At 40.4% G+C, this 26,708-nt stretch overlaps 1 protein-coding gene across 1 annotated transcript; it reads right to left on the bottom strand.

Moving 5' to 3' along the window:
• Window positions 1-360: 360 nt before the first annotated feature.
• Window positions 361-26,236, bottom strand: olfml2a (olfactomedin-like 2A). Its single transcript, XM_030418151.1, has 8 exons — window positions 25,942-26,236; window positions 14,212-14,475; window positions 11,887-11,994; window positions 11,577-11,753; window positions 10,510-10,756; window positions 6,775-7,080; window positions 6,416-6,601; window positions 361-3,019 (listed from the first exon to the last, which is right to left on the bottom strand). The coding sequence occupies exons 1-8, from the start codon at window positions 26,008-26,010 to the stop codon at window positions 2,415-2,417; spliced, it is 1,962 nt and encodes a 653-aa protein (XP_030274011.1). The 5' UTR covers window positions 26,011-26,236; the 3' UTR covers window positions 361-2,414.
• Window positions 26,237-26,708: the final 472 nt, after the last annotated feature.

Here is a 26,708-nt window from a genome sequence, read left to right as displayed (position 1 = left end):
GACCCTGGGCCGCTCCTTTTGGTGTATTTTGGGATTGAGATCAAGCAGAGCATGATGACCTTTACCCCAGAACTAAACACAGCTCATAAGAGCTTTGTTATCCAGAAATCAGAAGATCTGAGTCATTGGTCATCATCTCTTCAACAAGGCGAGTCCTGCTATCCCATGGCATTTACTGGGCCTCTGTGGATTGACTTATAGGGCTCACAACAGACTTTTATAATGGAAATTTTAATTCATAGCACAGACGCACACACACAGCTGGGTTCAAGTGTTACATTTCATGACATTATTACTTACATATAAAGACCTACAACTGACCAAATAACTTGAAATCAGCATGCCTTTTATGAATAAACTTAAGCAAACACTCAAGAGCAGGCAAAATAATGTCACTGTAAATCATGAATGGTGAGTCCAAAACAGCACTATAAAGTGCTGTAAAAGTTACCTCTTGTGTTTTAAAGCTCCCAGTATGTGCCTCAGTACTGTCAGTCATCATCAAAAATAGAAACATTTGTGGTGTGTGTTTATGGTGTCTACTATTGGAGATGGCACAGCTAATGGTGCAATGTACGGTTGTTCATTTGAGGTGAAAATGTTAAAAACTCAATAATTATAATAAATGTAATAGTTATGTTAATGTTATCAACAAAACAAAAACTGCATTTTTAAAGAACATAGACATTTACAAAAAGCATGGAAATTATAAAAAAAGCTGTATGATTTTATCAAATAATTTCATGTAAATATAAAAAAAATGTTGAGCTTAAAAACGTGTGTACATTGTTTGGTTTTGTGAGTTCATATCAAATCAACACATCCCTCAAAACATCATCAATGGTAAAGAGACAGAAAGACAGGCATCATGAGGCCGGAATAATAATCAAAGCAGATTCATGGTCAAAGTGCATGGTAATAGGATGGAGTAGATGGGCAACAATAGCTGATAGTTTAGGTATATGAACATTTCTGACAAATCTAGAGGCAGAGATAATCTCGTTAGTTGAGTTAAATGTTGGAGGTGCGGCCCAATATCATTAGCTGTGTAAAAATATTTGGAGCACACATAAAAGGCATAGAAAATAAGAAGGATGTTTCTCAGATTAGAATGGCAAACCATAATTGCCTAATCTTGTAATGCAATGCTAGCTAATAAGTTAGCTAGTTCATCTGACTTAACACTTAAGAGTTCAAATCAACCAACAACAACCATGACTAAATACTTGAAGTAAATAAGTTTTCTTTACAGTGCATTTCCTCTGATAGATGCTAGCTCTTATTGAGCATTCTGGTAGGGTCATGAATCTACTATTATCAGAGGCCACTTGTGGTATTGCAGTTAGAAATTCCCCTGCAGCCCAAAAAGCATTTTCCCCATAGAGGACAATTATAAAAGACAGGTTTGGTGATAGGACACCTCGTACCGCAAAGACAGTCAATTATAATTATTTCTCATGAACTTTGGATCCACAAAGGTTTCGTAGTTTTAAAACTTACCCTGAGCCGAGGAAAGTGATGTGGCCCTGATAGCGAAATTGTACCAGACAGTGTCATCTGGCCCACATACCGTGTGTACGATGGCACTTAAGTGGTCCACTTCTGTTTGCCACAACTGAGCTACAAGCAGGCCTTACCATAGCCACATGTCGACCAAAAGCGAAGTGATATAACCTGAACACAGGTCATTTCTATTCTGCTGGGCTGGATCTGGCCCAGACTTGACCCTGTTCTGGTTTATTTGGTTTGCACTTGGTTGACATGTGGCCATTCAATGGCCTGCTTGTGGCTCAGATCTGGCAAACAGGAATGGACCACCTGAGTACCATCATTCCACGTGAGATGTGAGCCTGGTGAATGTGTCTGTTGTGGGCCAGATCAGGGATCTAGGGCTCATGTGTTGGATAGTATATACTTTTTTCAGGCCTCAGAAACTACAGAAATAACATCTAGTGAAAAAACCAAAATGCAAGCCTTGATGTTTGCCCCCCAAAACCAGTGATGTTACAACAGCTATCACTTAATTAAAATAACTATTTTCACAACTATAGCCCTGTGTTTGTCTGCTAGTAAGCCAGCCTGCTGACATTTCATACATGAAGATAAAAGGACATATCTATGCTTTCCTAGGATCTGCACATCCAGTGAGCTTTAACTCAACGTCTGAGATTATATCCACTGTCCAAGGTCCATTCTATTGACATATTGTACAGTCACATCCCAATACACATTTGAGGCATGTATGTTTGGTACACTGTGAGGTCAGGTGTTTGAATAGCATGCATTGGTAGTGATAGGCTGGTGTAGGTTCATCCTTTGTCCTGTTGAGTCCAATATGGCTGCTTCTAAGTTGTCAAAATCTGAGCATCTTCTTTCTATTTAGGTGCCATACTGGCGGCCCACTGTGAACTGTGTCACTGGTCGACAAAGTTAACCTGATATGTGAGCTGATGGCCATTGTCCCAGGCATACAAAACCTTCTCTTTGGGGTTGTAGTCAATCTGGGTGGTGAAGGAGTATTCATTGGTGAAGGGCAGGCGTGGGATGGCCTCAGTGTTGGTGTGGGTGTCATAAGCATAGTTCACCTCTCCTTCCTTTTGGTTGTACACATTGACAGCATACAAGACACCACAGATGATGAAGCAGTTCCCATAGGAGTTACGCTTGAGCCCTGTCCTCCAGGTTGTTTCCTTTTTCAGTGACAAGTCTCCAGGATCCAGTTTACTGATGACGATCATCTCTTGTTGGTTGTAATCGTAGTCCATTGAAGGGTAGATCACCCACAGGCCACTCTCGTCCACTGCAAAGTCAATGTCTGAGTGGCCCCTCCATTTCCATGGGGTGGTGTCCTCATAAACCACGTCATGCAGCAGTGTCCAGGCTGCCACGTATCGCATCCTCAGGTCATACTTGATGATGTTCTTGGTGAAGGCTCTGTTGTAGTAGAAGGCTCCGTTATAAACCACATGGCCTGTGCCGATCCAGTTGTAAGGCAGTTTGAAAAGGTTACTCCATCGGCCTACAATAAACAGAAATAGAAAGTTAGGTTTTATTGTTATTATATAAATGGTTGAAACACAATTCTCATTTGCCAATGAACACATTCTATTGCACAAAACAGACCGCTGTTTCACCTCTGATCCAACTGCCTCCAACAAGGCCTTTACATTTTACATAACATTATTGTATTTCATAAAGTTCCACGATGCGAGAAGATCATTGATTTAATATTCCAAAGCTCTAACATCTAACTGACATCACTATTACCAACAAAAACAAAGAACAGTTCTGACTCCTCAAACGTTTACTAATTTGTTCTGGTAAAACACATTGAAAAAGGTCAAAATATACTTTGGCTTTTATAGAGCATTTTAAACTTTTAAAATAAATGCATTGACTTAATCTGTCAAATGAGTCCTGTCAGTTGTATTAAATACTCAATACAAATATAGAGGCTTGCAGAAATTCCTTGCTGGAAGTGTACAATGAAATCCATTCTAGGTTAATGCTAGAATTGAGACTGTATTAGGTGTAAATTATGTGTTTTGCATGTGGTTGATTTGTATAACAAACAGCCAGCAGTGGAGGTACACCACCAGAGAATATCTGATTAGTGTGAGTGCAGTCAGATACAGCTGAAATCCTCCTCTTTAACAATGTTGTGTTTGTTGTCATTATATTCCCCCTCCACCCTCTCTTCTTCACCGTTTCTGTGTGAGGGGCAGATAGCAAACCAAATATTATGTGGCATAGAGCCACCCACTGCATCGGGGGAATTATTGGCTATAATTTAGTTATTGGTAGTAAATAATAAAAATGTCCCATTATCAGGACGAGAAATTATAATTCAGATAACTAATCCCTAATTTGTGAATCTTGTTTGTAGAGCTGTAGAACCGGTAGCGATGTGTTTCAGTACAAAGATTGGTTTGCCACAGCTGACGGGGCAAGTTGGTCTATTTGCAGACGCCCAATACTATTACTATGATACAACCTCGAAACAGTTGCAGTTAGGTTGGGTTTAGGCACAATACTACCTGGTTAGGTTTCGGAAAAGATCTCAGAGGGTGTGTCAAGTTGTGCTTTATAAGCTTTCACCCGTACACTAACACACCAATGTCCAAGTTACCACACAGGGTGATGGCCAGACCATCAGGAGCAATTTGGATTCAATGTCTTGCCCAAACCACTTCGACATGTAAACAGGAGGAGGTGGGGAACAAATTGCCGGCTCTGTGGTCAGTGGATGACCCACGGTAAAACCTTTTTAAAAGCTAAGGTTAAAAGCTCTGTTTTCTTTGTCTACTTGGCTCATTTTGGAGCACTTTGCACTCTCTCATCTTGTCTCTCCACTTGAGAATGCAAACATTTAATTGGCTGAGTAGCATCAAGTGAGATGATTTACAATGCATGCAATTGGTCTGAGTTTCCTGGGCCACTTAACAGTGCCGTAAAAGCTGGAAAATGCTGGTGATTAAACAAGACACGGGCTGTCAAAATGTAATAATTTATTACTTTTAGGGCCTGGGCCAGAAAAACTGTATGGCAAGCTGGTCATCATTGCAAAATAAAATAAGATGCAAAGGGTGCTCAAGACCCTTATTTATACATGATCCTTTACTTATCATGAGATGGATACATTTAGCAGTATGTGTTTCATTACGCTCTTCAAAGAGCCAATGACAATGTTTTTACACTGCCAGACTGTGTACACACTGGCTTCATGTGACAACGACACAGTTTGTTTAGTAGTTCAGACCTGAACAAACTTGTTGTGTACTGTAGGTATCATTTTCTAATCACATCCTTTCAGCTATCCTAACCTTCCACCCTCAGGAAGTCTGATTTAGATAATGATAATAAAAGGAAAGCCCAGTGAAGGACAAAAACAACGTGCAGTAGAACAGCCCCACCAACCCCACCCCTAAGGCCAGCCCACACTCTTAATCCCTCTCCACTGTGCCCAGTTCAAAGGAAAGGCCAGAGCACATGTCAGGGAACAGCAGGCATCACCGCCACTCCAAATACCTAGTCATCCGCACACAGCTGTGAGCTCACCGCACTGTAGGATGCCTCACATGTAAGTGCATTTAGAAAGCCCATTGTCCAAACACATCTAGATCAACAAACCAAGTCCTTAGAGGGGAGATCATCTTAACTCTCTTAGGGAATGTAATCCAGTTCCTTAGTAGATTTAGATGTGGAAGGAGTTGATTTTCCCACCCACTGGAGCCATGAAACAACCAAGACCTGCATTCCACAGATCTCATCAGTCCCACGGAGCTCATTGGATAATCAACATGAATCAATGTCAGCATTGTCAGTAGAGAAAAAAACATAGCTATATGTTCTAAAAAGGCTGACCAATGAGTTGAGACAATAATGGTGTTTCGAGTTGGATAATGAAAAAGATATAAAAGTGAGAGAAATACATGTCAGTTGGTAAACACTGAAAGAAAACCTCCTACAAAGCTGCTCCTGCAACCCCAGTCCATAAAACAGACTGTAAAAACAATTACATCTTAAAAATGTGGGTTCAATTGGGGTTGGCACTTTATATAACTGTTCTTGAGTGTTTGGTAAGCACATTCTGTATCAAATGCAGTATAACAAATGTACTGTATTACGTTAGAGACTAGGGTTGTCACAATTCTGAAGATCCCCATTTCAATGAGCTTTTTGATGTTGAGGTCCTAATTCAGTTTGATTTCTGATTCAAATCTGTATTTGTAAAGATCAGCTGATGGTTTTATGCCCTGACTATTTTCAAATTCTTCCTAAAGATGTGGGTATTTTACAACAACAGCTCAATTTAGGAAATTTCAAATAATATTCACCAAAAAGTTGATTATAGAGACAAAAATATATACATTAAGGGGATTCAAAAATAAACAACAAAAGATGTAAATTCAATTTGTTACAAAGTCTAGTTTCTCAAATCTGTCCAGAGTAAATGCTCTTCCAAAACCAACCAGTAAAGAATCTCTGAAATAGAAAATAAACCGTGATATAATATTCTGTGACGCTGTCAGAATTACCTACCAGCTGTGACATCTTTATGTTTTTTTTTTTGGTTTTTTATTTCTAGACATGGACAAGTAGACAGAGAAACAAAGTCAAGTGAAGAGACAACAAAATACTGTGGCCAATCCTACTTTTGATTTTCGCGTTAAAACTCAGAGCTTATTTTGATCAATCTTAGATCGAGAATTGAAATCGTGACCCTATTTGATACATTTATTGAGTGGGTGCCATCAAGGGGTGAAAGGCTATGCTGAACTATGAATCAAAACCTAAACCTTCAAGTTCTTTGGCACTTAGCCTGTTAAACCCTGCCATCATACATAAGTACTGCTTCACTCTATGGCTAATGGTTGGTGAGTGGGGCATTGTAAAAAACTAAATTGAAACACACCCTGCTTGAAGTTGTCCAGGTTGCGGAACTCCACCAAGTTATTCCCGTAGTAATAGTTAGTGACATAGATCTTGGAGTCTTTAGCCAGGGGGTCCTTCATCCACGCTCCCTCATTGCGCCCATAACTGTGCTGCTTCTCTGGCTGCTCAATCGAAGCTACAGTCCCTTCACAGTTCAGGATCTTCCCTAGAAGAAACAAGCAAAGCATTCAACATTTATGTTTGCCTGGGAAAGGATGACTTGTATTGACAAAGGCTTAAATCAATTTCACATTCATACATATACATACATTTTCTACTGCTTGGCCTTTGTCACTATAGTCACAGCCTGTAACAGAATACTGAGACTTTAGCACGTACCTGCTCTGTGGAGACTGGGCCGACTGTTGTTGTTGGAATTGTCCAGTACCAGCACGATGGTTGGAGCTGGTCTTTCAGAAGCTGGTGCACGATGTGTGGTGATAGTAGTGGGTGTAGCAGTACTGGTGGTTGTGGTGCTAGTAGTTGTGGTGGTGGTGGTCGTAGCGGTTGTAGTGGTAGGGATTTCAGTGATAGCAACAGGTTCAGCCACAGTGGCATCCACGGTTTCCAGGACCATTTCAGCTCCTCCGTCCTCTGACTGGTTTTCGGTGATGTGATGGACTGTGTACGTTTTGGCTGAATGGTCTGTGAGGGTGGGGAGGAAGTGGGCAGTCAGGCCAGGTGATAGAAAATAAATCTGAGATTCACAAAGCTAGGTTTCATTCAAAATACAGCAGATGGCTCAACAAGATTAGACAGTCCTGAGGCTGAGTGGTGACAAGCTGCTTCTTGAGCTTGTTAGTGCTGGTTATATTTGACCAGTATCACCCAGTACTTGTGCAGACACATTATCAGCTTCAAATGGATTTTTAAAGGGTTTTTAAAACTTTCATTCACTGTACAGTAAATACAGTATAAGACTCCTCGACAGCAGGAGACACATTATAGTTTGCTGTTTTCACAGGTTCATATCAAAGAGGGCACATTAGCAATGTAGCACACAGAACAGCAACTCCCCCCTTTTCCTTGAACTTCTTTCTCCTCTCTTCTTCTTAACCGCGTTTCATTGTCTAATAGTTTGAACTGGTTTGTCGAATACCGAGGCAACATTTTGCTTTTAACAGAAAATAATTTCATTATATCTATGGCTTTCATGGGAGAGTGTTATGGTCTCAGTATTTAATGAAGTGCTTGTCCAGTTGCTTAACAGAAATTATCAAATTTGATAATGAAAATCATGACAAAAATCTTAACTGACAAACTTTTTCACAATAAAAATTAAGACTAAAACTATTGAAAAAAACCAGAAACCTTAAAAATGAAAAAAGGTATGATAACTGTCATCATCAAAATACACAAATAAATGTGAAATAGGCACAGATGGACAGTTGAACTAATTACTGTTTTAATGCATCTGTCAAATCACACACTGTGTCCTACAGATTGTGAAACAACTCCCCCACTACCCAAAACTATCTCTTCTTCAGAGGCTGTCTGAGCTAATAGGCATCATCTTGCAATTTGCAACATTATATCTTGGTAATGTTTGCTTATTTTATCAGATTTATAGACTAAATGCATGTATACTCCCACTGACTCAAACAAAAGCTGTTTTGTTGCATGCTGGGACAACAACACAGCTGGGACTAACTGCGAAAACAGGCATGCAGCACACTAGCATGTAACATGTACTGTAACATTTTGGCACTTTTTAGGGGGTGGGGTGTTTGTTTAAGTCTTTATTGGATAGGACAGCTGAGGATTTGACAGAGAATGGGGGGAGAGAAGGGACTACTGTATATGCAGCAAAGTACTGCAAATGCTAAGGATTCAGCCTTTCGTACATGCGATGCAATTTTTGTAACTTTCTGTACAGTCCAACAATCATTTTAACTTAACACAGTGATTGACAAGGTGTGCAAAGCTGAGAATGTTGGCCTGTCTCTCAAAGGTGGTCTCCGGTGTGTGAATAATAGTCGGACGTATACCATTACTATCAAATCCAGACTGCTCTTCTACCAAGATCAACATCATTAGCATAGATACAATAAGCATGAATATTAGCAGGGATAGTGATGCTGCCACTCAGACAGAAGTTTTTCTTGAGGAGCTTCTTGGTCAAACTGTAACCTGTATGGTAGATTTACTACCACTAGACAACTTCACAGCTACTCTCTGACTGCTCCGGTCAACAACACCTGTCTGCTCTGAGTGCAGTCACAGTAGCTTGCTCTCCGCACTGTTTCTTAAAGGAGCCACACTACTCTTTAATGCTATATAAGCCAAGCCTGGAGAATGACTTGACTCTGAGATTCTACTATAGTCCATTCCATTTTGAGCAACAACAACAAAAAACTTTTTTTAAGTTTGAACAAAAAAGTCAAGTCCTTTGTCAAACATTGTCAGGAAATGACTCAAAAAAATATTAAATATAAAAATGTCAAAACACAGTGGAGTGGGGATTTCAAAACACCTAGATGAACTGTTGACAGGAGCGCCATTCTGTGCATCCTTTCCAGTAAGGAATTGCCACACCATAGGAGAACTCTGAAAAGTCTGAAATATCACCTCCTTTTCAAGTTAAAATGAATAATTTTATAGAATATAATTTTATCCAAATGACATAAACTAAGCCATTGTATTTGTGGCTGAGTGTGCAAAATTACTTTGCGGATCTGGTAATTGTTAGTGCACATGATATCCATCTGTGTTCAGTAAAACAGATGGGATGCACATTGTAAAGATTTTGTTACCTCTATACCAGTTTGATACTCTGATGAAGATATTTAAGTAGTTTTTAAGGACCATGGAAGTTTTTTGTTTCTTCAAAGGCGTAATTCATATGTCAAATCCTTCATGCTTGACATTGCTGCTAATGATTTTCCAAACAATACCAATTGTATTTTCAGCTTTCAAAATAAACAAATACACATTGTATTACCAGTTACCATAGTCAAAGTTGCATTCTAATAGCACAATGATGAAGTGCAGACTTTTCAAATCAGTGTGCACTTATTTCTGTACTTTTCTGTTTTCAGGCTAAAATGAGTAGACAGGTAAAGTCGGCGTTAAACATTTTTGTTTCTTTCAACAACTGAGCAAGTCACTCAATGACCACACTGTGGTTACACTCAGCATCTCCCCAAAAAGGTGTGTCAGAAGAATTTCAGGAAAAAGCATGAAGGTATATGAACCTTCATTTGATGAAAAAAGGTTTCTGCTACCTGCTCTAAACCAGAGATTATGGAAATGCAGCTGACTGGCTTCAGTGATTTGACAAGGGTGGCTGGGCTCACTGAGGTTCACATGTGTGGCAGAACACATGGTCTGACGGCATTATGTGCGTGTGCCCTGTGCAAACGCAGCATACCTATTCACTCATCTAGACTTAAAGAGGATTGGAAGGAGTCAGGAAATGTTTTCTCTGCATTGGTGAAGGCCCCCACACATTGTTGTGAGGAGTGAAGCTGAGGCATGTCATGGACATGACAGTGTTCCATTGACACAGCATTCCATCAGCTCCATGTATTTTCTCAATAAAAGATTTGGATTTCCTGCTCGCTGAATGTGCACCAGCAATTCAATCCTGCAAAGACTAGAGCAGCTTTGCTGAAACAACAACGGAATACATCTTGTATTGAGGGGATCATGTGTGTTACACAACAGTCGATTCCCTGTTTTATTGCTTTCCATTTAAGTGATACAATTATAGTTGTATCTAACAGTTGTGTAAAACAGCATTCTTAGCAAAACTTCATATTGTCTTCTATTGATATCCAAATCCAGTTAATAAAGATCTTGTCTCTGGTTCTATGACTCTCCAGCTGCTCATTGATCCTGATCCAGCAAAGTGCCATGTGGAGTCAGATTAGATTGCTGAAGAAACTCATTTGGATCATTTTCAACACCAACAGTGGATCACGCACAGATGATCGCACACAGATGGGAGTGCAAACTCAGCTAAAGTGCGAGCACAGTGTTTGCTTTAGCTCAGAGAGGGTGTCTTTCTAGGGACACATCACTACACTTGGAGAGTACTTATACTGGGTGTCCGGCTAAATTGAAAACTCTCACCTCCTCTGTGCTCATCCTCGTCGGTCTTGGCAGCTTTGTAGTATGTGATGCCCCTCACCACGCCAGGCTGGTGGCCAACCACCTTGGCTTTGGCTGTAGGATCAGGCTTGACCGGTTTCCCAGGTTTAATGACCTCTTTCTTTGGTTTTATGACCTTTTCTTTGGGTGGTTTGGGTGGGGGTTTGGCTCCAGGGGTCTTTTTGTTGGGGATTTTTACAGCCTCCTTGGTTTTCTCATCATTAGTGTTCTGTAAACATGGATATTCAGGTTATGTAAATACATTAGGTCCTTTAAATTTAGAAAACATTGAAAGTGTGATTGGAACAGGACATGTTCTGAGAAGAAATTAACATGTTAACACTGCACAGAGAATTTTAACATTAAATTTAAACGTAATAAAGTAGACTGGTGGCAAGGAGTGATAAAAGTGAGTCCTGACACTCACTACACCGAGACAAGTCTGACATAAAACTGTCAATACTGACACATGCGACTGAGACTGGACTTGAATACGGGATGTGTATTGCTGGGGGGTTGGAGGGGATCTATCCCTCTCTGCTTCTGGCTTACACACATCATATCATATCCCTTGGAATTAATGCTACAAGTGAGAAAAACACAATCACAGCCCACTGACACAAGAGTGGGAAAGTGAGTGCTGACAGACAAGAAACTGTGAGTTAAAAAGAGCAGGTCAGCTTGCTACTACGACAGAATATTTATTATTTATGACATTTTATTGTGTTGTAAGAGGTTTAAATTGATTTGCCTTTTAAAATTGAGACTGGTCATTAAAAATGATCAATAATTATCAATGCTGGCCAGTATGAAACTTCACTAACGTGATAGCCTGGAGATAGACCCTCACCCTAGAGATGGTACATATGACATTTGACTTTATCCATTTTTTCTTTTTTACAAATCGCACTGACTTATAGCACTGCTTGTAATGTGCTGCCAATATAACAACTACTTATAGTGCCACTAGTAAAAATACTACAATACTACCAATTACTAGTTGATGCTTCATGCTGCATGTGCATGCAAACACAGATGTTTCTTCTAACCTGTGCTTTGTTCTCGGAGGAGTCTTTCTGTAGCAGCTGCAGGCTGAGGCTGGAGATCTCCTTCTTGATGCTCATCATAACGTTGGTGTAGTTCTCATATCTCTTAAACTGGTTGGTGAGGCTCATCATACTATCCCGAACAAATTCATTCTCTCGTGTAAGGTTTGTCTTGATTGTCTGCAAGAAAAAACCATGATCATGACAAGTGACATAAGCCGATACATTTAAACCCCCTTCCAATAATACGTCTCATACCAAATGTTAAATTATAATGGTATAAGGGAGTACCTGAGTTTGGCTGTTTGCCTACCTCTTCTAGGGTGTTCATCTGAGACACCACTTTGTTGATGTAGGAGTGGACTTTCATTAGATCCATGCTGTAAAGTGTTCCCTCGAGGAGGTCCACCATAGATTGGAGCTGCTCATTCGTGCCATAAATTGAGAAGAACTAGTGTTATTCACCATTTCCTGAACACAGACCCGACATTTATGTGCCTCTGTTCAACTGCACTAATAACTTAAGTGGTCTCCCAAACATTCACTGTGATTGCCACTATTGACATCCACACTCCACTAAATCAATAGGCAGCTATACTCTCTAATACTCTTTAAAGCTTTCCTTTTCAAGGTACTATTTTCCTTAAGAGAATCACTTGGTTACTCTGTAGTTTAAAGTGAAGTTAGATCAAACATCTGGAACTGCCTTTCACCACAGATGGTCCATAGCGTGCTTCTCCTGTCTGTGAAATATGAACGTGTGCTTTAGATACATGCAAAGGTGTGCTGACGTGTTCACAAACTATGTTAGATGACGTACTGCTATAGTCAGGTCACAGAGAGTTAAAGAATGATTGTTTAGGCTTTTTTTAAACTGGGGGGAGTTTTATTGTCACTGATTGCTTTTGCTCTCATTCTCTTTTACAGCTCTCTAAATGAAACAAGCACAGACTGTTGGGTGATTGATTTTCTTGTCCTTTTTTTCTATTACCCCCGCAAAGGAGGTTATGCCTTCATTCACATCTTTGTGTTGGTCAGTTGGTTTTCCAGCAGGATTACACAAAAAACTGCTGAATGGATTTCCATGACACATGGATAAGGGATGGGTCTTGGCCCAGAATAGACCCCATTAACTTTTGGTGAAGATCCAGACAAAGGCACGGATCCAGATTTTTAAAAATAATTTTCTTAATTTAAAGTCCCATTAAACGGAAATGCAGAGTGTTATTTTGCATCGAAGTGTTTCCTTAAAAATGATCAGATAGGGGGTAATAGTCAAGAATATTGATTGGCATTTATGGGAGCCGATAGCATTAGTGCTGAATATTAGTTATGCCCTGTGCCACACAGCTGCATGTGAAATTAGTCAACTATGCCCAACCACAAGCGCTTACCAAAAACAGCCAATCAAGTGATAAGAGGGCTGCCCAAACACGGCCACACCGGCAGCATCCAAGACCACCAGCTGCAATTTGACAATAGGGAATACAGTATACTTGCCTGGTTAAGTGCATGGGCCACCAGTGCCCTTATGTTATTCAAATAATAGGACATTAACATGCTACATGAATAAACATGAATAAATGAGCAGGTGGTAAGTGTCAAATAGCAGCCAAACTGTTCACCACCTCGGGCCTGGATTCCCTGTGTTCAGAGCTGGCTGCAGTTGGTCTGAGTTTATGTTTAGTCCACCATCCGTTCATTTGGAGCATGGCACGGTTAGCTAAAGCAAAGGTGAAGATTAATTAATGGGTGGGAGGATGGCATATTATTGGTTGAAATTGGGTGTTTTAAACGTACGTAAGTACACGGGATATTTTGTTATACTAGAAGAAGACAGAACTGGATTTTAATAAGAAAATACAAATAACTTGATCTTTGGTTATTTCTTTGTTGTATATTGTTAAACAGGCGCAAAGTATGACCTTGGATGTAATCCAGAACGGCCTAGCTGGTGATCTTAAGCAGTTATAGGTTGTTTTGAAGTTGAGAGTGATGAAGGGCAAATCAAATCAAATTTGATATTGGATCAGGTTTGATTGAAATAAAAGGGACTGTTGGGCCTTTGGATGAGGTATGTGAGTGCCATTTTAGTTTTTACAATTGTACAGCTTATTTTGTAATGCTAAATGTTTACGTACATTCTTACATACTATTCTATTTCCCAGGGTCTTTGTGACTTTTTTCAATGACTCCCATTTACCGATTATGGCTGGCTTTGAGGACTGAAACACTGTCAATTTGTAGTTATTTTTGTTTGTAGTTATTAAATTTGTTATTTATATTCTCGACAAATCATTTGGTCACTAAAATGTATCTTGTCTTGTCTTCTTGAACTGCCTAACCAACCATTCAAAATCCATGCTATTTAATTTTCTGTCAGATATTTTTAATTGAGAATTCACTTGAACAATGAGTCGGTTATCAAAAAAGCATAATATATAATATATAAACACTTCAATCACTAATCATTTTATCTCAGCATCTCCCGCATTTGTTCATGTACAATCAACATTTTGATGCAATGGTGCTAATTTTGTACTTATGTGTAATGGTCCTGGTAGTAAAAAAGTGGTAAAGGTGCTCTGAACACATAAATATTCTACATACAGTGGCTTAAAGTTTAGTTCTTCCTCACCTTTAGCAGCTCAGGGGCCTGTTTCTTCAGCTTCTCCATCTTCCACTCATTCTCACAGGGATTGAGGGAGGACGGTGGGGCAGTGCACGAACACTTACAGTCAGACCCAGAGCTGACTGTCTCCACAGTGTAAAAATCTTCCACCCGTACACTTCCACTCCGCAGCCGCAGACAGGCATCCTTGCTCAGAGGACGCATGATGCACTTGCAGCGGCAGTCTGAACCCTCTGACGTCATCCGGACGGGCTCGGTCTCTCCAAAGATCTGGAAGACAGAATGGGAGTTGTCCCATGTTCACATCCAAAAGAAAAAAGGTATTTTGTTTTTTTGAGGTCACTATATTGTTTCTTTCATTCTTGAATGTTATTAGACATGTTTACACCTGTCTCTGTATTGTGCTACTGGTGTAAACAAGCTGCTTCAAGGCTGAGCAGTAGTTTAACACACTAGTGCAATCCATGTTTAAAAAAATACAGTAAAATACATGCAATGTGTTTTAAAGATAGATGCTGAGCTGTTTTGTTCCATCCTCCACCAGTGTATCCTGAATTATTCCACTCATCTATTCCATTAGTCTAACCCCTGCTGGTCTTACATGAATAATAAAACCATATTTGTTGTAGGGAAACAAAAACAAAGGGAAGGAAAGTCATCCTGAGAAATAACCTCATGCTTCCCTTCTGTTGAATGTTAGCCAATGTGACTCAGAGCAAAGCCTCAGGGACAAACATAACTTATAAGACCTGGCCTTTGGCTGCCATGTATGAAGAAATAGCTTTGTCAGCCCATGGTCGTTATTTAAAAAACAGGAAGCCATGCATGGCAGCCTGAGCAGACATTCTACACTCTTCCTCTGTGAAACAAGTGCAAGATGGCATATAGTGGAGACAGCTTTCACACAAGAATTCATCTACTCAGATTTACTGCATAGTTGATGAAATGTTCTGGTGGTGATATCACGCTGGCAGACCGAGAAGTCTGTGAATTTCTCCACTTATTCTTTTAAAATCCACCTTGCCTTGACAGTAAACGGTGGGCCAGTTCAGAAGACAGTTAGATTGTAAAAACATGTTTTGCAACAGCTGTGTCCTTTCAAATGCCCCATGCAGCTGTCTTGTTGTGCGCTGATCTCAATAAAGGTGTGTTCAGATAGAAACCAAAGCAAATTTTGGATTGCAAGTTTAGTGGCAAAGAGGTGATAATATTTCAACTTGGGGAAAACATGAATGTCTATCCAAAGGCTTTATGACTCCAGTTCATACTTGAGAGGGTGAGAGGAAATGGAGAGGAACAGGAGGCACATACCAGGAGTTTTATCTCTTTAAGTTGGATATGCTGAGTCTGAACTCAGTCAGAGCCTGTGCTGTCACAAAAACTAACCACAAGCACATTTATTTCAAACACACATGGTCTAGCTGGAGCTTGCTACAGCACCAGCTAGCTGTTTGGGGGGAATAAACATTGACTGCAAAAACACTGAGTCAATTTGCTTGGTCCTCAGCCTGAACACACCTTAAAATTAGTAGTTCCTATCCATCTTGACAAGGAATAGCTTTTTATAAGAGGACCTGCTCCTTTTATTGTGGTACTTGTGGTGTCTTTGCAGTATGTACCATATCCACACTCATAGACTCAAAGACTTTGAGACATGTTCCCGGTAAGGCGGAAAACTGATTTCCGACTTAAATCACTCAGTTTATTTTATTTTGAAACATTTTGGAACTGCTCCCCTGGAACCTCTGACTGAATATGTTTCCATTTGTGTGTATGTGTCATCCCATTTTTTTGTTTTCATCATAAACGTATATATTTCAAAACATAAAATAAAAAGTTCCAAACCTACAAGACAAAGTGAAACGTCACAAAGTGCTGTCACATTCCCTTTTTATACCATGTCAGTCCCTTGCAGATGCTCTCACCCAGGACCTACCAGGTGTGGTCAGCTAAATCCAGAAATACTCAGGGGTTAAGGCTTTAGGGGGGACATGGGGATTAGGCCTATGTTTCTCTGCTGGGTTTTATGCTGCTCACCAGCGATGTTTTTCCCTCCACACCTGCTCTGAATCTGAATCCTTGTTAGCTCTGCTTTGTCCCCAGTGTTCTTCCCATCAGCTCCTTTTCCTGTCTTGTTTCTTCACCCTAAACTAGTGAAGGGGGAAATAAAACAGATGCATCCAGTGGCAAGGCTAATTTGCATTCAGATGTGTGTGATTGACCCCGCAAAAGGACTAAAAACCAGCAAACTGAGCTCTAACGAGCTGCACATCCTCCACTATCCCACATTCGCCTGCATCCGTGTATGTGTGACCATGCCTTCATTCCTCTCATCCATGCCTCTCCACCTGTCTCCACCTGCACGTCATCCTCTCGTCAGTTTAGTCTGTATTTAAGTCCAGTTTAAGTTCAGTCCTTGTTGAGTCGCCTGTTCTGTTCATTTTGAATAAACGTTCTGCCACTGTTCGCCGTCTCTGGCATTTTGGTCCACCTTCTGCACTCTCTGTGTGACAGCCTGCTGCAAAAACTTAAAATGTAACTGGTGAATTTCTGTGAACTTCACTGAGAGCATGTATGCTATTTAAAAAGGATAGAGCATTTTCAGACTGGCACAAGGTTTCCACTTGACACCCTAGTTTGCACAGATTGTGGCAGATTGTCAGAAACATGAGTTACCATTTAAAAAAAGAACTCCACTGAATTAACATTGCAACATTTTCAAACTCAGCGGGGAATATTTGAAAGGGTTATGCTAGCAGCAGGTAATCTAGATTTGAGCCATTGGCCTCAAATAGAGATTAGGAGCAAGAGGTCCGGTAAACTGTTCTGTCAAACTCCACACCATCATTTTCAAATTCGTAGTCTTCTGCCCCAACCGACGTTAATTGATATCACTTGATGCAACTTAATGGGCTTCAACCTGGTTTCATGCTAAACCACGCAATAGACCCGCCTGTCCACCGTGTCACTCTTGGGTTTGGCTCGCCTACTCTTCAAACAACACAGTATCATTCCAGGGTCAGGTTAGCAATAACAGATGGTTGCCATTGCTATTGGCCTCACATTGGGACTCCAACCCTTTCACCTGGGTAAATGTCCTATGAATGAAAAACCTGGCCAATGACCACAATGAATGAGAAGACAAGACTCATATGTTTTAATCCTGGTGAGCTCAGTGCAGGATGCACAGGGTGCACTTATGCTATATGTTATCAGGAAGAGAGTCAGCAACACAGAGATTCTTCATTAATGAGCTGTGGTCCTGTCCTCATGTGACTCAAGCTAGGGCCTAGTTTTCCCAGAATATGACGAACACATTTGAAGAAACTCTGGTCAAAGACTGACTGACGTAGCAACTCAGGTGGATATCTCTTTAAAGTGGTACCATTCTTTGTAATGTCTCTTTTCTCTCTCTCTTTTCATTGTTTTCCAATGAATGGACAAGGTGAGATGAGCTGCAGCCATACAATGAATTACTGCAATTACTTAATCGAGAGGGTCCCTTCACAAACTTTTTATGAAAATACTGCAGTTAATGAAGATGTCAGTATTGGGCTACCTGTTGATTTGTAGTCCCTGCCCACCTCACTTCAAAGTAAGTATATAATTACATCTGTAGCTCTGAGGAGCTTTGTTAAGCCTGTAACAATGACTCTCATGATGCTGTCAGGGTTGCTAGGATGAAAAGATTCTATCAATTGCAATATGAGAAATGTAGGATCCAGTGTTTTTGTGGGCTAGACCCATACTAGGAACTACATTTCTGTATATCTGAGCCTTGTGCTACAACAATTTTCACTATTCTTTTCCAAATCTGTCTCCTGTGAGTCATCCAACTTTATAGAAGTGCAATTTAAAATTCATAAAGCATCCTTTTAAATATGACAAGCAAAATAACAATAGATGGCACATGATGTGGAATATTACTCACATATACAGTAATATACAGTGCATAACCATGCCATAAAAAGGGTGACATAGGTAGTTAGAATTATGGCTTTGTGATTTGGTCATGATGGTTAATAGCTTCTGTCGTAACAATTTTAACAGTTGTCTTTTAACATGGCAGCAGCAGGTTGAAGGTAAAGAGGATGTGGGTGCTCATTAGAGAAGGAATGCAGGCTGAGTGATGGGGGAATATAGAGGAGAGGAGGTGTGCTTTCCCCTCCATTACTGCAGACATATACTGGGAGGGGGTCTGATATGGGGCAGGACTCCTGTGTGCAGAGCCCGGCCAATGCTGACCCATGTCAAGCGAAAAGGCAGCAGGTTGACAAATCCTACAGCCACATGAAAACAGAGTGGATTAGCAGATTAAACTTCTTTAGCAGAGGCTATGCCTACGGGCCTGCAGAGCTGCATTGTTCAACCCCAGCCAGACCCCAGCTGCTGCATAGCAACATCAGCTTAAGTTGCTTTAACTTACAGAAGTCAGAGAAATTCCACCCAGATTTTCTTTGGTACTTCATATTTTGTATCGTCGAGAAAACGTTAGCTTGCAGGCTTTACTGCAGGAGAAAGACTCGGCAGCAGTTTATCGCAGAAATTTGAATCATTCTGCCATTCAGAGTTGCTTCCTCCTCCTGTCAAATCATTAGTTCTGGTATGCCTAACTGACCGTGCAGCATCTCATGCCAAGCTGACCTACCAGCATGAGAACAGGCAACACAATTAAGTGTGCTAATAATTAAGAGAACCGAGTATTTAACGCATGCTTTGAGCTTAGAGTCTTTGGTTTTGACCCCTCAAGTGCAGTCAAGTTTCAGGTCAAAAAGAACACGGCTCAAACATGAACTCATGTCTGCACAATGGGAGGAAAAGAGCCTGCACGCCGCAGAGAGCTCTATTAGATCAACCGCTGCAGCCTTTAACAGCTAACACACCCTGACAGTGATGAAGTGAAACCCCAATTGTGCTCCGGATTGCTAAAAACACAAGATGTGTTACACAATGGCTGCTGCATTAGTTAGCCTCAGAGTTAAAGTCAGTGTTTCAGTAGCGCTGGCCTGTTGTATCTGCAGCCTTGTTCATATAAACAAGGATATCCTCTCCTTTTAGTGCTTTGCCAGCTGGCAATCACTGGGACAACTGTGTGGTGAAAGGGCAGGCAGAGCAGGTATCCTGTGGCAAAGCTCAAATATTCAGCTGCGTACTCCATCTTTCTATCATTAGTGCTGTGGTTCCTGTTATGACCTGCAGCTAATTCAACCCCCACTCTTTGGTTTGGAACTATTTCCCCACAATTTCACAAAAAAGGCATAGTGAATACCAATTGTAATCCGTTTTAAGCCCATCACGTTTATGATGGACTATCCCTTTAAAATCCACATCATCTCCTGTCAAGGGTAGTCAAGACCAAAACTGAGGTTTACATTCCTGTCCAGAGAGTACACCTGATTTCTAATCTAATTAGTGGTGCTTATGATAAACAGTCCTACTGTGCCACTGTAAAGATTAACTTGGTACAAAAGGGGGATTTCTTTTAAAGTCTTCAGTCTGGAGATGAAACATGAGGTCAGGGCTTAGACTACAAACAAAAGCACTGGCATTAGCACGGGGATGTTAATTAGCTGAACACAAAGTGTATCAAGCACTTGATGCTTTTGGGGGTACATATCTACATTCCAGCAGCTGTTTGTGTGTCCAGAGTCTTTAAAGCCATCAGTCACAGCAAATCATGACGCAAAAATGAGAGAAAGACATATTATGCTTGATGATTTAATGTTAAACTATACCAAAGAGCTTAATGAATAACATGTGTGAAGCTTTCTCTGATGCCAAATTAAAATGTAAGAACTGGAACTGTAAAATCATTAACATGATTTTTTTTTTTACACATTTCCACACTTGATTAATTTCCAAACAATCAAATCATCTGTTTTGATTATTCAAATAATGCTCTGAAAACACAGATATAAATCATGTTGACAATGTGGCTGCCTAATAAAATGAATCTTAAGTGTTTGTCTGGAGAGTGGAATGACAGATGTTGCCAGATGATTTGTTACAGCAGATGTTTTTTACTGCTCAGTGACAGATATTGTTCCCCTTTATTGAGCAGCAAACAAAATAAGTTAAATACTAAAACATATGGGACAAAAGTCAGCAGTTGATTTGTAAAATGGTGCAGTTGCTATTCATAGCTAAGATGATATGGGAATTGAAAGCGTGACAGCTTCTCAAAAATCCATCACACATTTGTTTTTCATGTTTTTTTTACTCTGCGCTCTGACACATTGTGAGAAATAACCACACCATTTGTGTCCACTGCAGCTACATTACATTATCTTATCTGCACCACAGACTGTGATTTACATCCACAGCACAGGCAATACATAATACACAACGCTGATATTGAAATGTATTCTTGAATTGGACTCTTGGTTATGTCAAGGCATTCCAGGGATATCAGGTTTACAAGATTGGGGCATACCGGCGTACAACATGCTTCTGGCCGCAGTTATCGAGGCATTAAAACTGAATACAATTATAAGCAAATGAAATGTGTTTACAGTTATACGAAGCGTTCCTGAGCCCATCTAAAACTATCCTCGATACAATCATGTGCTTCACGAAGTGGTGAAACCTCGTTAACCCTTTCATATCATTCATCATGATACTATCACCTGTTACCAATGAACATGTTTACCTGTGGAATGTTCCAAACGGGTTGAAACAGTCTTTGTTGCTCCTGTCCCAGCTTGTTTAAAAATTCAGAATAAGCATTTATTTTCAAAAATCAATTAAGTTGATGAGGTCAGACATTAAATATATTATCTTTGTACTGTTTTCAATTGAGTATATGTCAGACGGGATTGTTACATTCGGTTTTATTTCATTTCCAAGTGTTCAAGTCTGAGAAAAAAGGCTGATGGGAACACGTGGAGTGTAAATGAGTCTAATAAAATCAATGCTGTGCTGGAATGGCCTGTGATAATATTTTTGCCTACTGGGACCTGAATGTGCATTTATTTACTTCTAACCATAATTTACAATAGGTCTCTGTAATACCGTGATTAAAAGGCAGCACTCTCACTATGGTTAAAACATCCAGATAGATTGATTTGGATCTTTAAATTAGCTAATGTGATGTTAAAGAATGGTCAAATCCATGTGTGAGGGATCCAGGAGTCCTCTTCACAATCTATGGAGCTCACAACAGTCTAGAATATAATATCTATCCTGACCATTATAAAAAAGTCAAGCAATGTAACACCGATGCATGCCCTGGTCATGTGCAGGGTAATGGACCTGGGTCCAATGTTGAATGTTGACCCATTCACACTGACATGGGTGACACCAAAAGCACTTTTTCCAGGTCACTGGCTCAGTGTGAATGAGGTAATTGTCTATCTCATGTCCAACAGCTTGCAGCTTTGTTTTAACCACAAACACAGAGACTTGACTCTGCAGACTGATAATGTTGACTCTTCATCAAACCCCATGTGACATCCCCAATTAAATGAAGTCATGATGGCATAACATGCCAGGACAAAACTGGATTTTATGAAAATTGTAGCATCACCCAAGGTGTAAAGCACATTAAAGCACATGTAAGTAAATAAATACCTATTTTCCTCCCAGATTTTTTGAAGCGCCCCCAAACGCAGCACTTGATTCAGTGGAGGAAGCCCGCCTGCAGTTGAGTGTTTGGAAGGAGTGAGTGAGAAGCCGTTTTTATACAGGGCAGCAAGCCGCCAATCTGCCCGTCCTTTTGGCGGCTAGGTCCGCGGTTTTAGACAGAGGGCGGCAAATTGAGGGTCTGTTTTGGTCAACCGATTTGCCGCCTCGGAGGGTACACTTATTTCCACCTCGCCTGCTAGATGAGCAACTGGACAGCCGCTGAGATCCGGGAGATGCTAGCGTCTCCTGGATCTCTCGCTTGTTGTTGTAGCGCAAGCTAGGAACGGTCGCTACTTTCAAATTAAAAGCCCCCCGCTAAGAACCCAGTTCTAAACTCCAATGGGGTGCAATGTAAAGCTCTTATTTTGAAAACAAATTCGTTGTCAATTGTTCACAGCCCAACTTCGGGCTTCACGTCACGTCACATGTTTACGCCGACCCCAGAGGCGGCTTTTGGAAAAAGAGGAATATTAGCCTCTAGGGGTGGGCGATTTAGTTTAGTAATTACAGTGCCAGTATTGCCGATACCGATACTGATACTTTTTCTTTGAAGATTACTGATCATTGAATGATTTTGTACTTTTGCCTTTATTGAGTTGATCATGATTATGATAATAATAAAACACAGGACAAAGATTTTAGCCAATAAGAAAATAATATTTAACATAATTAAATCTGTAACCTATCTGCATGAAGCCTAAATAGGAATACTAATGTTCCTTCAACAGCTACAAAAGAGTAATTATACTCTGCCATATTCATACTTCAGGTATGAGGTAGGCTATATATCTAAATATAAGCATATATTTTTGAGTTCCTCAGTGAACCTGAGTGAGCGAAGTGAGAGAGGTGGAGAGGAGCGCTGCACATAAGAGAGACGCTGCGCTCACACAAACTCTGTGAAGAAAAACGAGTGATTTGCTGAACTTATAGAAGAGAAACTACAACAAAAATATCGATCTCATCACGCTAGTATCGATCTGATACCGATACTCACCTTGGTATCGATACTATCGATATTTGGATTGATCTGCCCACCCCTATTAGCCTCCGTTTTAGAAAGCCGACCACAGCAGCTATCACATATCACCTAGCCAAGGATACGGCCCCAGTAAACACTGTACAACATGAGGGATTAAAGGATGCCCTATCATCTTGGAGACTAATTTTTTTTTGTTTTACTTTTGTAAAAATCATTTCTCATCAATGATAGAACTTCAACAAAACAAAACAAAACATTGCTCTGCATACTACAATGTTTTTTTTTGTTTTGTTCAAGTTCATCAGTGCAATAAACATTTTGTGAAAAGAATCGTGCCAGAGAATCGTGATCTCAACTCTAAGCAAAAAAATCGTGATTCACATTTTTTCCAGAATCGTGCAGCCCTAGTGCCCTCTATGCCCTCTTCTAAGAAAGAGTTGTTTCTTATTTATGCCAGTGCCACCAGTCTGGCTATGGTGACTATGACTGGGTTTCTGCTGTGGCCATGAGACTGGAGCTTCGACACTGCTGCATGACTGCTGAGGAATGTTGTCGTGTGGAGAGACACATTATGGTATGTCGAGAATTACTGTAAAACAGTTGCCTTTACAAAGCCCTTCACACGGACTGATTGTTTAATAAATCATGAATATGCATGATTTTGAACATTTCTCTCATATGTAAACTTGTAATAGATAACTTTTTCGCTTTAACTTATTATTCTCAAGTAAACACTGATTGCCTTTGTGTAAAAGAAAATGACACTGGCTTTGAGTATGCTCTTCAGTCTGCCACTAAGACAGATTTTTCCACAAAAAACGACAGATGAATTACTGCACAAAGGGAGGGTGTCTGCTGTTGTTTGTTGGCATCTGCTGCATTGTTTTACCAGGTCGCTATCCCCAGGTAATGCTGGAACAACTGGAACTAGAATGGCACTCAGAAGAGCGCATACCTCTGCCAAGCCCACCATTCAAGCCAGTCTAATCCAATACCAAAAAAGCAAATTTAAGTCTGCTAGATCTGGATTTTTATTTGGATCTGCATCAAATTGTGCTCACTCATAGACACCAGCCACCTAAATATGTCCATCAAGATCCATGCATTATTCCCTGAGAGATTTGAGGCCTTCACTCGATCCAGAGTGGTCCTTACCTCAGTAAGTAACAACGCCTGTCTACTCACTGAGACAGCCAGGTGTTTTACTCTGCCTTCTCATAGCACCGAGATGGTTTCTAGGTCAAATTGTAATTTTTACAGTTGTTTTTTGCTTTTGGCAGTGGCGAGGCCATTAGCAGTAGCCATGTTGTTAATACCGTCTTTGTGACAGTTATACTACAGGGAAGCACTAGGAGAGGGGGATTTGGAAAGTTGTCTGTTTCAAACTGCTATTAAAGATTATTTATTCAGTCATTAAAATGACAGAAAAGAATTGTTTGGGCACAAGAAAATCAGTCAATTAATATCTTTCTCTTCTGATTAAAATGTATTCCCCCATATTACATTGTGCACCTTTAATCAGAGGAGAAAATGTGGCGGACCCTGCCACCTTTCTAGCTTCAAACAGTGTTCTGGGGACCTTATTTTCCTCTGAGAAAAGCTTGTTCATTTAGATATGGAAATATTTCTTTTTTTGTATTATTACCTCATTATTACTGTGAATATTAGAACTCTCAGTATGAATTTCTCCTACAAAACTACATAGTGCCTCTTTAAATCCACTGACTATTCATTCTACTACTGCTTATAGAAGTAGCACTAACATTAATGCCATTACTATGTGTCTTCACATACAATTACTACTACAAATTACACCTTCACTGGATCTTTACAACAGGGGCAATAGTTTGCAGACAGCAAAATATTCCAGCCATATGTGTTTATATGTGTTAAATATGGGCATCATTGTGCTGCTATAACAGCCTCCACTCTAATGGTTTCACTCTCTCTACCAGATGTTGGAACCTTGCTGCAGAGGTTTACTTCCACTTCGACACAAGAGCATTAGTAAGATCCAATACTGATGTTTTGTGATGGGATCTGGCTCACAGTCAGAGTTTCAGTTCTTGCTGAAGGTGTTGGATACAGTTGAGGTCAGGGCTCTGTGCAGGTCAGTCAAGTTCTTTCATTCAGACTGGGAAACTATGTCTTTCCTGCATTTTTATGGTGAAACAAAGTGAAGAAACATGAAGTGTTGTCACAAGGGTGAAAACGCACTGTTGTCAAAAATATAATTGTAAACTGTAACACTAAGGTTTCTATTCATCAGAACTAAGAGTCCTAGACCAAGCGAGGCACACAGTTGTCCACAAACTTATGACCATATACTAAACCACAAAGACTGCAAACACTGCTGCCGTAAGTAAGCTACTACCACTTCACTAATACTGCTACTACTATGGGGCGTTCACTCTCCACTGACCTATATTGCTGCTGTTTTGTCCTCAGATTGTATCCAGGGCAGGCAATTGTTGACCATCACACACCATACTTGGCCATACATTAATGATAGATCCTCCGGTCATCATATATTATGTGCACTGTGAATGTGTGTGTGTGTGTGTGTGTGTGTGTGTGTGTGTGTGGAGCTGGATTAGGTCGAGGGAGAGTGAGGGGTTACTGGAGTCCAGCAGCTGTGCAAACAAGGACAGCCAGATATTACTTGTACCCCAGTGAGTGCCATCTCTCCCACACTCTGCTGGCATCAGGCCTGTACTCACTGAAGGTATCATTACATAAACCTGTTGTTACTCATGTCACACAAAAGCCCTCATTGAAAGGATTACCTCCAATCATAAAAAATGACACATAACCTGAACCATCTGCCGGCTTTAGACAGGAAATTTAAAGGTCTGGCTTGGGAAAAACGTTGGTCGAGTCACTAATTTGTCTGAAGCAGAGGCACCATGACACGGAACACGAAGCAGCTAAGAGGTGAGGCTGAGCTGCATAAGTGGAGGTTGGGATACTGTTATAACAGGATCAGCTGAGATTGAACATGGGCTATTATTAACTCTGAACAAGCCTTGTTTCATCACCGTGCTGTGATACATTGCAATGATGCATGGGGATCCTGGGAAATAAAGTGAATATACATGTCTGAAACACGCCACTTCTGCATCTTTTCTTACCTTGCTCTGTGAAGACGCATCCTTGCACAACACCAGCAGGCAGGCGAACAAATTCGTATACCTCCACATTTTCTCTCCTGAGTGTCTACGCGTAAAGTTCAGAAATCCAAAGCGAGTTACTGCCTTCTGTCCAGGGAAGTCGTGTGTCTATTTTAACTCCATTTCCTTGTCACACAGGGAAGATCCTACAGTAAGTGTCCGTCTGTCAGTATGTGTGGATGCGTGTGTGTGTGTGTGCTGTTTGGTGTGTGCCGTTTGGTGCGCCCTGTCTGCACCGCGCGCTCAGTGCTCAGCCCCCCGCATCATCTGTCATCCGCTGTCCTCCAGCGTGGGAGGGGTTTACTCACAGACACACAGTCACCACTGTGTGTTCAAGCTGTGCGGGACGGCCAATAATAACAATAATAATAATAATAATAATAATAATAATAATAATAATAATAATTATAATAATAATAATAATAATAATAATACATACATACATACATACAATACAATATTATTATCTTCATCTTTACTATAGCTTTATCTATTGTATATTTTCAAAAAGGTGTTTAAAAAGTTTAAAAGTGGTCATGGAGGAGATACACCGCTGGCAATCTGGCTATTTATTATCAGAAAAACAGTACATTTACCTTAGAAATGTGAAGGGTTTTTGGCGCCATCTGCTGGCCAATTAATAATATTAAACTGCAATCACAGTCATGAGTCGCTTCCGAGATGTCACAGATTTAATAGGACTTGATGCAAATACAGGGCATGCAGTC

Source organism: Sparus aurata, chromosome 5 (assembly GCF_900880675.1).
Source record: "Sparus aurata chromosome 5, fSpaAur1.1, whole genome shotgun sequence".
Classification (NCBI taxonomy): Eukaryota; Metazoa; Chordata; class Actinopteri; order Spariformes; family Sparidae; genus Sparus; species Sparus aurata.
Note: the sequence above shows the minus strand (reverse complement) of the source record. Positions and strands in the feature narration are given on the sequence as shown.